Raw genomic sequence first — 16608 nt, forward strand, 5'->3', positions numbered from 1 at the left:
TCAGCACTGACCCTCTGACAGTGCGGCGCTCCTCAGCACTGACCCTCTGACAGTGCGGCAACTCCCTCAGCACTGACCCTCTGACAGTGCGGCACTCCCTCAGCACTGACCCTCTGACAGTGCGGCACTCCCTCAGCACTGACCCTCTGACAGTGCGGCGCTCCCTCAGCACTGACCCTCTGACAGTGCGGCACTCCCTCAGCACTGACCCTCTGACAGTGCGGCACTCCCTCAGCACTGACCCTCTGACAGTGCGGCGCTCCCTCAGCACTGACCCTCTGACAGTGCGGCGCTCCCTCAGCACTGACCCTCTGACAGTGCGGCACTCCCTCAGCACTGACCCTCTGACAGTGCGGCGCTCCCTCAGCACTGACCCTCTGACAGTGCGGCGCTCCCTCAGCACTGACCCTCTGACAGTGCGGCGCTCCCTCAGCACTGACCCTCTGACAGTGCGGCGCTCCCTCAGCACTGACCCTCTGACAGTGTGGCACTCCCTCAGCACTGACCCTCTGACAGTGCGGCACTCCCTCAGCACTGACCCTCTGACAGTGCGGCACTCCCTCAGCACTGACCCTCTGACAGTGCGGCACTCCCTCAGCACTGACCCTCTGACAGTGCGGCGCTCCCTCAGCACTGACCCTCTGACAGTGCGGCGCTCCCTCAGCACTGACCCTCTGACAGTGCGGCGCTCCCTCAGCACTGACCCCTCTGACAGTGCGGCGCTCCCTCAGCACTGACCCTCTGACAGTGGGGCACTCCCTCAGCACTGACCCTCTGACAGTGCGACACTCCCTCAGCACTGACCCTCTGACAGTGCAGCACTCCCTCAGCACTGACCCTCTGACAGTGCGGCGCTCCCTCAGCACTGACCCTCTGACAGTGCGACACTCCCTCAGCACTGACCCTCTGACAGTGCAGCACTCCCTCAGCACTGACCCTCTGACAGTGCAGCACTCCCTCAGCACTGACCCTCTGACAGTGCGGCACTCCCTCAGCACTGACCCTCTGACAGTGCGGCACTCCCTCAGCACTGACCCTCTGACAGTGCGGCACTCCCTCAGTACTGACCCTCTGACAGTGCGGCACTCCCTCAGCACTGACCCCCTGACAGTGCGGCGCTCCCTCAGTACTGACCCTCTGACAGTGCGGCGCTCCCTCAGTACTGACCCTCTGACAGTGCGACACTCCCTCAGTACTGACCCTCTGACAGTGCGCCGCTCCCTCAGCACTCACCCTCTGACAGTGCGACACTCCCTCAGTACTGACCCTCTGACAGTGCAGCACTCCCTCAGTACTGACCCTCTGACAGTGCGCCGCTCCCTCAGCACTGACCCTCTGACAGTGCAGCACTCCCTCAGTACTGACCCTCTGACAGTGCGCCGCTCCCTCAGTACTGACCCTCTGACAGTGCGGCACTCCCTCAGCACTGACCCTCTGACAGTGCGGCACTCCCTCAGCACTGACCCTCTGACAGTGCGGCACTCCCTCAGTACTGACCCTCTGACAGTGCAGCACTCCCTCAGCACTGACCCTCTGACAGTGCGGCACTCCCTCAGCACTGACCCTCTGACAGTGCGGCGCTCCCTCAGCACTGACCCTCGACAGTGCGACACTCCCTCAGTACTGACCCTCTGACAGTGCAGCACTCCCTCAGTACTGACCCTCTGACAGTGCGCCGCTCCCTCAGCACTGACCCTCTGACAGTGCAGCACTCCCTCAGTACTGACCCTCTGACAGTGCGCCGCTCCCTCAGTACTGACCCTCTGACAGTGCGGCACTCCCTCAGCACTGACCCTCTGACAGTGCGGCACTCCCTCAGCACTGACCCTCTGACAGTGCGGCACTCCCTCAGTACTGACCCTCTGACAGTGCAGCACTCCCTCAGCACTGACCCTCTGACAGTGCGGCACTCCCTCAGCACTGACCTCTGACAGTGCGGCGCTCCCTCAGCACTGACCCTCGACAGTGCGGCGCTCCCTCAGCACTGACCCTCTGACAGTGCGGCACTCCCTCAGTACTGACCCTCTGACAGTGCGGCACTCCCTCAGCACTGACCCTCTGACAGTGCGGCACTCCCTCAGCACTGACCCTCTGACAGTGCAGCGCTCCCTCAGCACTGACCCTCTGACAGTGCGGCACTCCCTCAGCACTGACCCTCTGACAGTGCGGCACTCCCTCAGCACTGACCCTCTGACAGTGCGGCACTCCCTCAGCACTGACCCTCTGACAGTGCGGCGCTCCCTCAGCACTGACCCTCTGACAGTGCTGCACTCCCTCAGCACTGACCCTCTGACAGTGCGGCACTCCCTCAGCACTGACCCTCTGACAGTGCGGCGCTCCCTCAGCACTGACCCTCTGACAGTGCGGCACTCCCTCAGCACTGACCCTCTGACAGTGCGGCACTCCCTCAGCACTGACCCTCTGACAGTGCGGCGCTCCCTCAGCACTGACCCTCTGACAGTGCGGCGCTCCCTCAGCACTGACCCTCTGACAGTGCGGCGCTCCCTCAGCACTGACCCTCTGACAGTGTGGCACTCCCTCAGCACTGACCCTCTGACAGTGCGACACTCCCTCAGCACTGACCCTCTGACAGTGCAGCACTCCCTCAGCACTGACCCTCTGACAGTGCGGCGCTCCCTCAGCACTGACCCTCTGACAGTGCGACACTCCCTCAGCACTGACCCTCTGACAGTGCAGCACTCCCTCAGCACTGACCCTCTGACAGTGCAGCACTCCCTCAGCACTGACCCTCTGACAGTGCAGCACTCCCTCAGCACTGACCCTCTGACAGTGCGGCACTCCCTCAGCACTGACCCTCTGACAGTGCGGCACTCCCTCAGCACTGACCCTCTGACAGTGCGGCGCTCCCTCAGCACTGACCCTCTGACAGTGCGACACTCCCTCAGCACTGACCCTCTGACAGTGCAGCACTCCCTCAGCACTGACCCTCTGACAGTGCGGCGCTCCCTCAGCACTGACCCTCTGACAGTGCGACACTCCCTCAGCACTGACCCTCTGACAGTGCAGCACTCCCTCAGCACTGACCCTCTGACAGTGCGGCGCTCCTACACTCTGCAGTCTGAATTACTGACAGTGGTCAGGAGCCAGGGTTTTGCTGATGTGACCTCTTCCCCTCCCCAGATGGGAGTATCAGGACAGTCGCAAACTGCCACCGTATCAGTCTGTGTCGCTGATTCCAGCATGGTGGGGAGGGGCAAGCTTGATAGAATAACACCATTCAGGATGAGGCCATTCAGCCTCCTATACCTGCACTGGCTCTTTGAAATAGTTATCTAATTGGGCCCACTCTGCTACTCTGTCTCCATTTCAGCGATGGTCCATGGATTCTTTCAGTTGTTGTCTGTTCTATCTCCCAGGTAAGGTTTCCCGCCATGAGTTGAGTGAGATGCGAGCCAGACTGTACCTCAACCTGGGCTTCCTGTATGACAGCCTGAAGGACCCAGCCAAATGCAACCACTACATTCGCAAGAGTGTCTTCATTGCTGAGTAAGTACAGACCATGGACCACACAGCCGACCGACACCCCCCGACCGGGAATGCCCAGCACCCCCCCCCCCCCCCCCCCCACCCGCAACCGATTGCGACTGCAATGTTGACCAAGCCCCCCCACTCTGTGGAATGCAGTGCTGACCAGCAGACCCCCCACCCCCATAAACTGCAATGCTGCCTGTCCCCCTCCCCACCCCAGTGAACTGAGTGTACTGTACTCACACAGCCCAACAGACTAGCTGAAGTTGTTTGTGGGTATTAGAAATAAGGTACAACTTTAAGTAAGCTTAATTAGTATTTCAATATTTGTGTACAAAGAAAGGATTAAAAGATCAGTTTAGGCTCATGTTAAACACAGGTGCCAACAAGCCGATAGGTTTTAGTTTCACTTTAAACTTTACCTGCACTGTAATCAGTTTTTATGACCCTTAAAACAAACGCAGAGTTAAAAATGTACTAAGCTGCTGCTCAGCAACCGGAGGCTCGCAGTGAAAAGCAGAGATGTTTGGAACGTAGTAAACCAGAGACAAGAAACCCTTCACAAAACTGCTGGAACTGGGGCAATGCAGAGGGACAGAAAGTACCTCCCAGAAACTAAAGCAGAAATTTACAGAAATCAGGGAATGAAAAAGAAGAATGCCTCAGGAAGGCTGAAGTAATGGGACAAAGAACTGGAATCCGACAAGATTCTTGTTCATTGAAGTGAAAGCAAAGGGCAGAGAAAGGGCTCCGAATTAAAAAAACAGAGCTGCAGAGTACAGACCTGGAGATGTCAGCGAGATGTCTGAAGGAACTCTCAGGTAGTGACACCTCAACACAGCCTATGAAACAGTGGTGTTTGTTTGGCATGGCTGGTACCTGAGTGATGGCGTGGAAGCTCGAATGCACGTGATAATCCAGGGCAGAGGAACACTGAGAGGAGAGTTTGAAATCCTGGATGTGGATCCTTGGTCAAGGCATCCGAGAGAGAGCCTTGTGCTTGCTACTTGTGGTGAACTCTCAACTGCCCTCGGGCAACTAGGGATGGACAACAGACGCTGGTCAGCCAGCAATGCCCACATCCCATGACCAAATAAAAAAAAACGCAAGGTCTCAAAGTGTGCTCTTTGAAAGCAGAGGTTGGAAACCCTTGAGTGGAAGTCAGAATTCTGGTGAGACCAGTTGGCTCACAATGTGACTGATTTCTGGAGGGATCAGCTGAGAAATCCATAGAAGTTGGATTGAGTGGCATCTGCCACTTGTTTCAGAGGCTGGGTGTGTCTGACCACATTTCACCCATTGGTTTATATGGACTGTACCTACTGAGAACCAGAGAGTTAATAGATTTTGTGTTCTATATCTGAAGATATAGATGGGGTGAAGGAGTAGGTGAAAGCCCACCAACGCCTTGACTTTCTCAGAAGACTAAGGAAATTTGGCATGTCAGCTACAACTCTCACCAACTTTTGCAGATGCATCATAGAAAGCATTCTTTCTGGTTGTATCACAGCTTGGTATGGGCTCCTGCTCTGCCCAAGACCACAAGAAACTACAAAAGGTCGTGAATGCAGCCCAATCCATCACGCAAACCAGCCTCCCATCCATTGACTCTGTCTACACTTGCCGCTGCCTTGGCAAAGCAGCCAGCATAATTAAGGACCCCACGCACCCCTGACATTCTCTCTTCCACCTTCATCCGTCAGAAAAAAGATACAAAAGTCTGAGGTCACGTACCAACCGACTCAAGAACAGCTTCTTCCCAGCTGCTGTCAGACTTTTGAAAGGATTTACCTTGCATTAAGTTGGTCTTTCTCTACACCCTAGCTATGACTGTAACACTACACACTGCACTCTCTCCTTTCCTGCCCTATGTACAGTAAACTTTTAGCGCGCAGGAAACAATACTTTTCACTGTATACTAATACATGTGACAATAACAAATCAAATCGAATAACTAATGAATCCAATGGGGAATCCAGGAGAAACCTCTTTACCCAGAGAGTGGGGAGAGTGTGGGACTCTCTCCCACAGGGACTGGGGAGAATCCGGGACCCGCTCCCACGGGGAGCGGGGGAGAATGCGGGGCCTGCGGGGAGTGGGGGAGAATGCGGGACCCGCGGGGAGCAGGGGAGAATAGAAACATAGAAAAACTACAGCACAAAACAGGCCCTTCCGCCCCACAAGTTGTGCGGAACATATCCCTACCTTTTAGGCCTACCTATAACCCTCCATCCTATTATGTCCCATGTACTCATCCAGGAGTCTCTTAAAAGACCCTATTGAGTTTGCCTCCACCACCACTGACAGCAGCCGATTCCACTCGCCCACCACCCTCTGTGTGAAAAACTTCCCCCTAACGTTTCCACTGTACTTACCCCCCAGCACCTTAAACCTGTGTCCTCTCGTAGCAGCCATTTCCACCCTGGGAAAAAGCCTCAGAGTCCACCTGATCTATGCTTCTCAACATCTTGTATACCTCTATTAGGTCTCCTCTCATCCTACGTCTCTCCAAGGAGAAAACACTGAGTTCCCTCAGCCTATCCTCATAAGGCATGCCACTCAATCCAGGCAACATCCTTGTAAATCTCCTCTGCACCCTTTCAATCTTTTCCACATCCTTCCTGTAATGAGGCGACCAGAACTGAGCACAGTACTCCAAGTGGGGTCTGACGAGGGTCTTATATAGCTGCATCATTATCCCTGGACTCCTAAACTCAATCCCTCGATTGATAAAGGCCAGCACACCATACGCCTTCTTAACCACCTCCTCCACCTGCGGGGCCGATTTTAGAGTCCTATGGACCCGGACCCCAAGGTCCTTCTGATCCTCTACAGTACTAAGAGTCTTTCCCTTTATATTGTACTCCTTCATCCCATTTGACCTGCCAAAATGGACCACTACGCATTTATCTGGGTTGAAGTCCATTTGCCACTTCTCCGCCCAGTCTTGCATCCTAATATGTCCCCCTGTAACTTCTGACATCCCTCCAGACTATCCACAATGCCACCAAGCTTCGTGTCATCGGCAAACTTACCAACCCATCCCTCCACTTCCTCATCCAGGTCATTTATGAAAATGACAAACAGCAAGGGTCCCAGAACAGATCCCTGGGGCACACCACTGGTGACCGACCTCCATTTAGAAAAAGACCCATCTATACCCACTCTCTGCCTCCTTTGGGCAAGCCAGTTCTGGATCCACAGGGCAGCAGCCCCTTGGATCCCATGCCCTCTCACTTTTTCTAGAAGTCTTGCATGGGGGAGAATGCGGGACCCCGCGGGGGTGAATGCGGGACCCCGCGGGGGTGAATGCGGGACCCCGCGGGGGTGAATGCGGGACCCCGCGGGGGGTAGTGAGGGTGAGTAGTGTCGACACATTGAAGGGAGTTGCTGGTTATTGATGGGTTGAGATGGAGTGGGTGGGAGGAGGCTTCGGTGAAGAATACATAAACACAGCATGGACTCAATGGGCTGAATGGCCTGGGCCTTTTGAACGTTTGCTCTCGGTCTTGCTGTGTGTGGCGTTCAGAGAGGCCAGGTTCTGTGATTGTAACACAACCCCATGTTCTATTCTTAAACATGACAACATTCGAGTGACTCCTCTGGATATTCGTACACTCACTATCTTCCTGGCGTCATATTCTCAGCTCCTGGTGAGGCTGAGTGAGTGAGAGTGATCTGTCCAGTGTGCCTCTCAGAATAAGCATCATTCCAGATGTATTGTACTCTCTGACAGGCAGAATCATCTGTATGAGGATCTGTACCGAGCGAACTTCAACCTGGGCAGCATCCACTGGCGCAATGGTGAGCACTCCAAGGCTGTCCGCTGCCTCGAAGCTGCCAAGGAATGTGCCAAGAAAATGAAGGAGAGGTTTCTGGAAAGCGAGTGCTTCAGCAGCATCGGGCAGGTGAATGACGGAGAGAGTGTGAGGGAGGAGAGTGACGGAGAGAGTGTGAGGGAGGGGGCGTGAGGGGGGGAGGGGAAGAGCGAGCGAGGAGGGGGAGTGACGGAGAGAGAGCGTGCACGCAATTACCTTGACAGCATTGGACAGGTGAGTGATGGAGAGAGAGAGCAGAGTGAAACGAGTGAGCTGCTGCGTTGCTGCATTGAGCTGGTTGCTGAGTGATGTGGGACGGGAGAGAGTAACAGAAACCTGAGCAGAATGAAGTGGAGGGGGGAATGGAGGAGGAAATGTCCGTGATCAAAGGTGTGTGCACAACTACCTCGGCAGCATCAGACAGATGGGTGGAAGGGATAGAGGAAGGGAAGTGAGGCAGCACGGTAGCACAATGGTTAGCACTGCTGCCTCACAGCGCCAGGGACCCAGGTTCGACTCCCAGCTTAGGTCACTGTCTGTGTGGAGTTGGCACATTCTCCCCATGTCTGCGTGGGTTTCCTCCGGGTGCTCCGGTTTCCTCCCACAGTCCAAAGAAGTGCGGGTTAGGTGGATTGGCCGTGCTAAATTGCCTCTTAGTGTCAAGGGGACTAGCTGGGGTAGATGCATGGGGTTATGGGGATAGGGCCTGGGTGGGATTGTGGTCGGTGCAGACTCGATGGGCCGAATGGCCTCCTTCAGCACTGTAGGATTCTATGATTTTATTCTATGGTTCATTTAAATTCAACTTAAATCAAAACGTAACAAAATGCATTGTGGATTTGCTGGGTTTTTTGTAAAAATCCAACTGGCTGATTACTATGGAAAGGAAATCTGTTGTCTTTATCTGACCTGGTCTACAGGTAACTCCAGTCCCTTACACCAACATGATTGACTCTTAACTCAGCTGCCATTCCATTCTGCCTAAACCCTGCCAACTGGCAGTAAATGCCAGCCTTTGCCAATGGCACCCATGTCACAGGGATCTCTCCATCTCTATCACCACATCACACACTGCGGAAATTGAACTCCCTCATGGACAAGATTGGCAGAAGGTGAAGATTGAAGGATTTGCTGGCGAGAGAGAGAAATTATTTCCTCTGGTTGAAGAGGTGTTTGAGGACAAGCGGATACAACCTTAAAATCCATCGGGAGTTAAATCCTGGTAGCAATTCTTTCGACAAGATAGCTATGGAGAATGATGGGTACGGCCCAAAAGTTAAAATTCTAAATTGGGGCAAGGCCAATTTTGATGGTATCAGGCAGGAACTTTCAAAAGTTAATTGGGGGAGTCTGTGGGAAGGCAAAGGGACGTCTGGTAAGTGACATGCTTTCAAAAGTGTGTTAACCAGGGTTCAGGGTAAACACATTCCTCTTAGAGTGAAGGGCAAGGCTGGCAGAAGTAGGGAACCCTGGATGACTCGGGGTATTGAGGCCCTGGTCAAGGGGAAGAAAGAGGCACGTGACATGCATAGGCAGCTGGGATCAAGTGAATCCCTTGAAGAATATAGGGGGTGTAGGAGTAGAGTTAAGAGAGAAATCAGGAGGGCAAAAAGGGGACACAAGATTGTTTTGGCAGATAAGGCAAAAGAGAATCTAAAGAGCTTCTACAAATACATAAAGAGCAAAAGAGTAACTAGGGAGCGAGTAGGGCCTCTTAAGGATCAACAAGGTCATCTATGTGCAGATCCACAAGAGATGGGTGAGATCCTAAATTAATATTTCTCATCAGTATTTACTATTGAGAAAAGCATGGATGTTAGGGAACTTGGGGAAATAAATAGTGATGTCTTGAGGAGTGTACATATTACAGAGAAGGAGGTGCTGGAAGTCTTAAAGCGCATCAAGGTAGATAAATCCCCGGGACCTAATGAAGTGTATCCCAGGACATTGTGGGAGGCTAGGGAGGAAATTGCGGGTCCCCTAGCCGAGATATTTAAATCATCGATTGTCACAGGTGAGGTGCCTGAAGATTGGAGAGTGGCAAATGCCTTTGTTTAAAAAGGGCTGCAGGGAAAAGCCTGGGAACTACAGGCCGGTGAGCCTCACATCTGTGGCGGGTAAATTGTTGGAAGGTATTTTGAGAGACAGGATCTACAGGCATTTAGAGACGCAAGGACTGATTAGGGACAGTCAGCACGGCTTTGTGAGTGGAAAATCATGTCTCTCAAATTTGATTGAGTTTTTTGAAGGGGTAACCAAGAAGGTAGATGAGGGCAGTGCAGTTGATGTTATCTCCATGGACTTTAGCAAGGCCTTTGACAAAGTACCGCATGGTAGGTTGTTGCATAAGGTTAAATCACACGGGATCCAGGGTGAGGTATCTAAATGGATACAAAATTGGCTTCTGTGGTTGTAGAGGGTTGTTTTTCAAACTGGAGGCCTGTGACTAGCAGTGTGCCTTAGGGATCAGTGCTGGGTCCACTGTTATTTGTCATTTATATTAATGATTTGGATGAGAATATAGGAGGCATGGTTAGTAAGTTTGCAGATGGGGCGGCACGGTAGCACAGTGATTAGCACTGCTGCTTCACAGCTCCAGGGACCTGGGTTCGATTCCCGGCTTGGGTCACTGTCTGTGTGGAGTTTGCACATTCTCCTCGTGTCTGCGTGGGTTTCCTCCGGGTGCTCCGGTTTCCTCCCACAGTCCAAAGATGTGCGGGTTAGGTTGATTGGCCATGCTAAAATTGCCCCTTAGTGTCCTGGGATGCGTAGATTAGAGGGATTAGTGGGTAAAATATGTAGGGATATGGGGGTAGGGCCTGGGTGGGATTGTGGTCGGTGCAGACTCGATGGGCCAAATGGCCTCTTTCTGTACTGTAGGGTTTCTGTGATTCTATGATGACACCAAGATTGGTGGCATAGTGGACAGTGAAGAAAGATATCTAGGATTGCAACGGCACCCTGATCAATTGGGCCAGTGGGCTGACGAATGGCAGATGGAGTTTAATTTAGACAAATGCGAGGTGATGTATTTTCGTAGATTGAACCAAGGCAGGGCTTACTCAGTTAATGGCAGGGCGTTGGAGAGAGTTACAGAACAAAGAGATCTAGGGGTACAGGTTCATAGCTCCTTGAAAGTGGAGTCGCAGGTGGATAGAGTGGTGAAGAAGGCATTCGGCATGCTTGGTTTCATTTGTCAGAACATTGAATACAGGAGTTGGGACGTCTTGTTGAAGTTGTACAAGACATTGGTAAGGCCACACTTGGAATACTGTGTGCAATTCTGGTCACCCTATTATAGAAAGGATATTATTAAACTAGAAAAAGTGCAGAAAAGATTTACTAGGATGCTAACGAGACTTGATGGATTGAGTTATAAGGAGAGGCTGGATAGACTGGGACTTTTTTCTCTGGAGCGTAGGAGGCTGAGGGGTGATCTTACAGAGGCCTATAAAATAATGAGGGGCACAGACAAGCTAGATAGTCAATATTTTTTCCCAAAGGGAGGGGAGTCTAAAACTAGAGGGCATAAGTTTGAGGGGAGAGATACAAAAGTGTCCAGAGGGGCAATATTTTCACACACAGGGTGGTGAGTGTCTGGAACGAGCTGCCAGAGGCAGTAGTAGAGGCGGGTACAATTTTGTCTTTTAAAAAGCAGTTAGACAGTTACATGGGTACGATGGATATAGAGGGATATGGGCCAAATGTGGGAAATTGGGATTACCTTAGGATTTTTTTTTAAAAAAAGGGCAGCATGGACAAGTTGGGCCGAGGGGCCTGTTTCCATGCTGTAAACCTCTATGACTCTAAGTGGTGGACAACTCTCCCTCGCGCTCTCTCTCTACCCCCAACCCTGCCCTCTGAGGCTGAGAATCAACTTAAATTGTCAAAGCTGAGAATGAGAGTGTTTTGTTGGGTAAAGGGATTGCGGATTACGGAAACGACCATGTCGGTGGGATCACAATACTGGTCAGCCATGATCTGATTTCAGGTGGGATAGGCTGGAGGGGCTGAATGGTCTCCTTGTTAGAAGATGTTAAGAGTGTTATGGTTCAGGTCAGAAACTCCAAAGTGTTTTATGGAGCCCGCTTGGGTCATAGGTTTTGCTATTTGAATTTGGCGAGAGTGAGCATGAGATGGTTCACCTGAGGTATGATTCAAATGAGCCACTTGGGAGCTTTTATCAAACCAAGTTTATTTAAGAATATCGTTAACATGAATAGTAAGAAAATTAGCAAGAACTTTTATCAATTTCAAACCAGAAACAAAGCAACCACAATGATGTATAACATTTAACAAATATATCGAAGATGTTCCAATCAAACCTAAACCTCCCATTGACAACACCCTTTAAACAAGTTCAATACACAAAGACTCATACTCATGTGATACTGGAATTGAGTTCTTTGGTTGGAGAATTGCAAACTCAGTCTTGTGAGTTCTCGCAGTCCCCCTTGACAAACCAAGAACAGTTTGGAGTCAGAACTGCTTCCCAGAACACCAAGTAGACTCTGGTCAAGCCACCAACAGCAGATTCTCCCCTTCAGAAAGCAAAACCTTGTTTACAGAATTTCTAAATAATGTAGGGGGAGAGAGAGAGAGAGAGAAACACTTCTTTCCAGCTTGCTGTCCCTTCTAAAACTAACCTGCAGCTCAGAACTGAAAATGAAAGCGCTCCTGTCACTTGACCTGCCAACGTTCTTCCTCCGAACAATGCAGGATCATAAACATCCCAGAGTAAAAACAAACTAAGTAGCAACACAAGGACATCGAGTAGACAGCTCAGCAGCAACGACACAAGCTGTGAGAAAACATGAGTTTAAAAATCTTTTCTTAAAGGTACACTAATGTCACAAAAAGGACTGTATTATGTGCTGGGGTATCAGTGCTGGGGTAACAGTGCGGTGTGTGCAAGGTGTTGGGATAACAGTGCAGTGTGTGCAAGGTGTTGGGGTAACAGTGCAGTGTGTGCAAGGTGTTGGGGTAACCGTGCGGTGTGTACAAGGTGTTGGGGTAACAGTGCGGTATGTACAAGGTGTTGGGGTAACAATGCAGTGTGTGCAAGGTGTTGGGGTAACAGTGCGGTATGTACAAGGTGTTGGGGTAACAATGCAGTGTGTGCAAGGTGTTGGGGTAACAGTGCGGTATGTACAAGGTGTTGGGGTAACAATGCAGTGTGTGCAAGGTGTTGGGGTAACAATGCAGTGTGTGCAAGGTGTTGGGGTAACCGTGCGGTGTGTACAAGGTGTTGGGGTAACAGTGCGGTATGTACAAGGTGTTGGGGTAACAATGCAGTGTGTGCAAGGTGTTGGGGTAACAATGCAGTGTGTGCAAGGTGTTGGGGTAACAGTGCGGTATGTACAAGGTGTTGGGGTAACAATGCAGTGTGTGCAAGGTGTTGGGGTAACAATGCAGTGTGTGCAAGGTGTTGGGGTAACCGTGCGGTGTGTACAAGGTGTTGGGGTAACAGTGCGGTATGTACAAGGTGTTGGGGTAACAATGCAGTGTGTGCAAGGTGTTGGGGTAACAGTGCGGTGTGTGCAAGGTGTTGGGGTAACAGTGCGGTGTGTGCAAGGTGTTGGGGTAACAGTGCAGTGTGTGCAAGGTGTTGGGGTAACCGTGCGGTGTGTACAAGGTGTTGGGGTAACAGTGCGGTATGTACAAGGTGTTGGGGTAACAATGCAGTGTGTGCAAGGTGTTGGGGTAACAATGCAGTGTGTGCAAGGTGTTGGGGTAACAGTGCAGTGTGTACAAGGTGTTGGGGTAACAGTGCAGTGTGTACAAGGTGTTGGGGTAACAGTGCGGTGTGTACAAGGTGTTGGGGTAACAGTGCGGTGTGTGCAAGGTGTTGGGGTAACAGTGCAGTGTGTACAAGGTGTTGGGGTAACAGTGCAGTGTGTGCAAGGTGTTGGGGTAACAGTGCAGTGTGTGCAAGGTGTTGGGGTAACAATGCAGTGTGTACAAGGTGTTGGGGTAACAATGCAGTGTGTGCAAGGTGTTGGGGTAACAATGCAGTGTGTACAAGGTGTTGGGGTAACAGTGCAGTGTGTACAAGGTGTTGGGGTAACAGTGCGGTGTGTACAAGGTGTTGGGGTAACAGTGCGGTGTGTGCAAGGTGTTGGGGTAACAGTGCAGTGTGTACAAGGTGTTGGGGTAACAGTGCGGTGTGTGCAAGGTGTTGGGGTAACAGTGCGGTGTGTGCAAGGTGTTGGGGTAACAGTGCAGTGTGTGCAAGGTGTTGGGGTAACAGTGCGGTGTGTGCAAGGTGTTGGGGTAACAGTGCGGTGTGTGCAAGGTGTTGGGGTAACAGTGCGGTATGTACAAGGTGTTGGGGTAACAATGCAGTGTGTGCAAGGTGTTGGGGTAACAATGCAGTGTGTACAAGGTGTTGGGGTAACAGTGCGGTGTGTACAAGGTGTTGGGGTAACAGTGCAGTGTGTGCAAGGTGTTGGGGTAACCGTGCGGTGTGTACAAGGTGTTGGGGTAACAGTGCAGTGTGTGCAAGGTGTTGGGGTAACCGTGCGGTGTGTACAAGGTGTTGGGGTAACAGTGCAGTGTGTGCAAGGTGTTGGGGTAACAGTGCGGTGTGTACAAGGTGTTGGGGTAACAGTGCAGTGTGTGCAAGGTGTTGGGGTAACCGTGCGGTGTGTACAAGGTGTTGGGGTAACAGTGCAGTGTGTGCAAGGTGTTGGGGTAACCGTGCGGTGTGTACAAGGTGTTGGGGTAACAGTGCAGTGTGTGCAAGGTGTTGGGGTAACAGTGCGGTGTGTACAAGGTGTTGGGGTAACAGTGCGGTGTGTACAAGGTGTTGGGGTAACAGTGCGGTGTGTACAAGGTGTTGGGGTAACAATGCAGTGTGTGCAAGGTGTTGGGGTAACAATGCAGTGTGTGCAAGGTGTTGGGGTAACAGTGCGGTGTGTGCAAGGTGTTGGGGTAACAGTGCGGTGTGTGCAAGGTGTTGGGGTAACAGTGCAGTGTGTGCAAGGTGTTGGGGTAACAGTGAGGTGTGTGCAAGGTGTTGGGGTAACAGTGCGGTGTGTGCAAGGTGTTGGGGAACAGTGCGGTGTGTACAAGGTGTTGGGGTAACAGTGCGGTGTGTACAAGGTGTTGGGGTAACAGTGCAGTGTGTACAAGGTGTTGGGGTAACAGTGCGGTGTGTACAAGGTGTTGGGGTAACAATGCAGTGTGTGCAAGGTGTTGGGGTAACAATGCAGTGTGTACAAGGTGTTGGGGTAACAGTGCGGTGTGTACAAGGTGTTGGGGTAACAGTGCAGTGTGTGCAAGGTGTTGGGGTAACCGTGCGGTGTGTACAAGGTGTTGGGGTAACAGTGCAGTGTGTGCAAGGTGTTGGGGTAACAGTGCGGTGTGTACAAGGTGTTGGGGTAACAGTGCGGTGTGTACAAGGTGTTGGGGTAACAGTGCGGTGTGTACAAGGTGTTGGGGTAACAGTGCGGTATGTACAAGGTGTTGGGGTAACAATGCAGTGTGTGCAAGGTGTTGGGGTAACAATGCAGTGTGTGCAAGGTGTTGGGGTAACAGTGCGGTGTGTGCAAGGTGTTGGGGTAACAGTGCGGTGTGTGCAAGGTGTTGGGGTAACAGTGCGGTGTGTGCAAGGTGTTGGGGTAACAGTGCAGTGTGTGCAAGGTGTTGGGGTAACAGTGCAGTGTGTGCAAGGTGTTGGGGTAACAGTGCGGTGTGTGCAAGGTGTTGGGGAACAGTGCGGTGTGTACAAGGTGTTGGGGTAACAGTGCGGTGTGTACAAGGTGTTGGGGTAACAGTGCAGTGTGTACAAGGTGTTGGGGTAACAGTGCGGTGTGTGCAAGGTGTTGGGGTAACAGTGCGGTGTGTACAAGGTGTTGGGGTAACAGTGCAGTGTGTACAAGGTGTTGGGGTAACAGTGCGGTGTGTACAAGGTGCTGGGGTAACAGTGCAGTGTGTACAAGGTGTTGGGGTAACAGTGCTTTGTGTACAAGGTGCTGGGGTAACAGTGCAGTGTGTGCAAGGTGTTGGGGTAACAGTGCTTTGTGTACAAGGTGCTGGGGTAACAGTGCAGTGTGTGCAAGGTGTTGGGGTAACAGTGCGGTGTGTGCAAGGTGTTGGGGTAACAGTGCAGTGTGTGCAAGGTGTTGGGGTAACAGTGAGGTGTGTGCAAGGTGTTGGGGTAACAGTGCGGTGTGTGCAAGGTGTTGGGGAACAGTGCGGTGTGTACAAGGTGTTGGGGTAACAGTGCGGTGTGTACAAGGTGTTGGGGTAACAGTGCGGTGTGTACAAGGTGTTGGGGTAACAGTGCAGTGTGTACAAGGTGTTGGGGTAACAGTGCAGTGTGTACAAGGTGTTGGGGTAACAGTGCGGTGTGTACAAGGTGTTGGGGTAACAGTGCAGTGTGTACAAGGTGTTGGGGTAACAGTGCGGTGTGTACAAGGTGCTGGGGTAACAGTGCAGTGTGTACAAGGTGTTGGGGTAACAGTGCGGTGTGTACAAGGTGCTGGGGTAACAGTGCAGTGTGAACAAGGTGTTGGGGTAACAGTGCGGTGTGTACAAGGTGTTGGGGTAACAGTGCAGTGTGTGCAAGGTGTTGGGGTAACAGTGCGGTGTGTACAAGGTGTTGGGGTAACAGTGCAGTGTGTACAAGGTGTTGGGGTAACAGTGCGGTGTGTACAAGGTGCTGGGGTAACAGTGCAGTGTGTACAAGGTGTTGGGGTAACAGTGCTTTGTGTACAAGGTGCTGGGGTAACAGTGCAGTGTGTGCAAGGTCTTGGGGTAACAGTGCTTTGTGTACAAGGTGCTGGGGTAACAGTGCTTTGTGTACAAGGTGCTGGGGTAACAATGCAGTGTGTGCAAGGTGTTGGGGTAACAGTGCTTTGTGTACAAGGTGCTGGGTTAACAGTGCAGTGTGTGCAAGGTGTTGGGGTAACAGTGCTTTGTGTACAAGGTGCTGGGGTAACAATGCAGTGTGTGCAAGGTGTTGGGGTAACAGTGCAGTGTGTACAAGGTGTTGGGGTGACAGTGCGGTGTGTACAAGGTGTTGGGGTAACAGTGCAGTGTGTACAAGGTGTTGGGGTAACAGTGCGGTGTGTACAAGGTGCTGGGGTAACAGTGCAGTGTGTGCAAGGTGTTGGGGTAACAGTGCAGTGTGTACAAGGTGTTGGGGTAACAGTGCAGTGTGTGCAAGGTGTTGGGGTAACAGTGCAGTGTGTACAAGGTGTTGGGGTAACAGTGCAGTGTGTACAAGGTGTTGGGGTAACAGTGCAGTGTGTACAAGGTGTTGGGGTAACAGTGCAGTGTGTGCAAGGTGTTGGGG

At 51.9% G+C, this 16608-nt stretch overlaps 1 protein-coding gene across 2 annotated transcripts in view; it reads left to right on the forward strand.

The window, feature by feature from the left end:
* The first annotated feature begins 3375 nt into the window (after positions 1 to 3375).
* The window catches only part of tonsl (tonsoku-like, DNA repair protein), a 97950-nt gene continuing 84717 nt past the window's right edge, over positions 3376 to 16608 (forward strand). The window contains exons 1-2 of one of the 2 annotated variants that reach the window (XM_078204025.1): positions 3382 to 3507; positions 7226 to 7397. In XM_078204025.1, the coding sequence (XP_078060151.1) occupies positions 3407 to 3507; positions 7226 to 7397 (273 nt within the window). In that variant the 5' untranslated portion in view covers positions 3382 to 3406. Of the gene's footprint in view, positions 3508 to 7225; positions 7398 to 16608 lie in introns of both variants that reach the window. The other variant, XM_078204026.1, reaches the window with a different exon arrangement.

The sequence above is a fragment of the Mustelus asterias genome, unplaced genomic scaffold, assembly GCF_964213995.1.
Source record: "Mustelus asterias unplaced genomic scaffold, sMusAst1.hap1.1 HAP1_SCAFFOLD_253, whole genome shotgun sequence".
NCBI classification, from domain to species: Eukaryota; Metazoa; Chordata; class Chondrichthyes; order Carcharhiniformes; family Triakidae; genus Mustelus; species Mustelus asterias.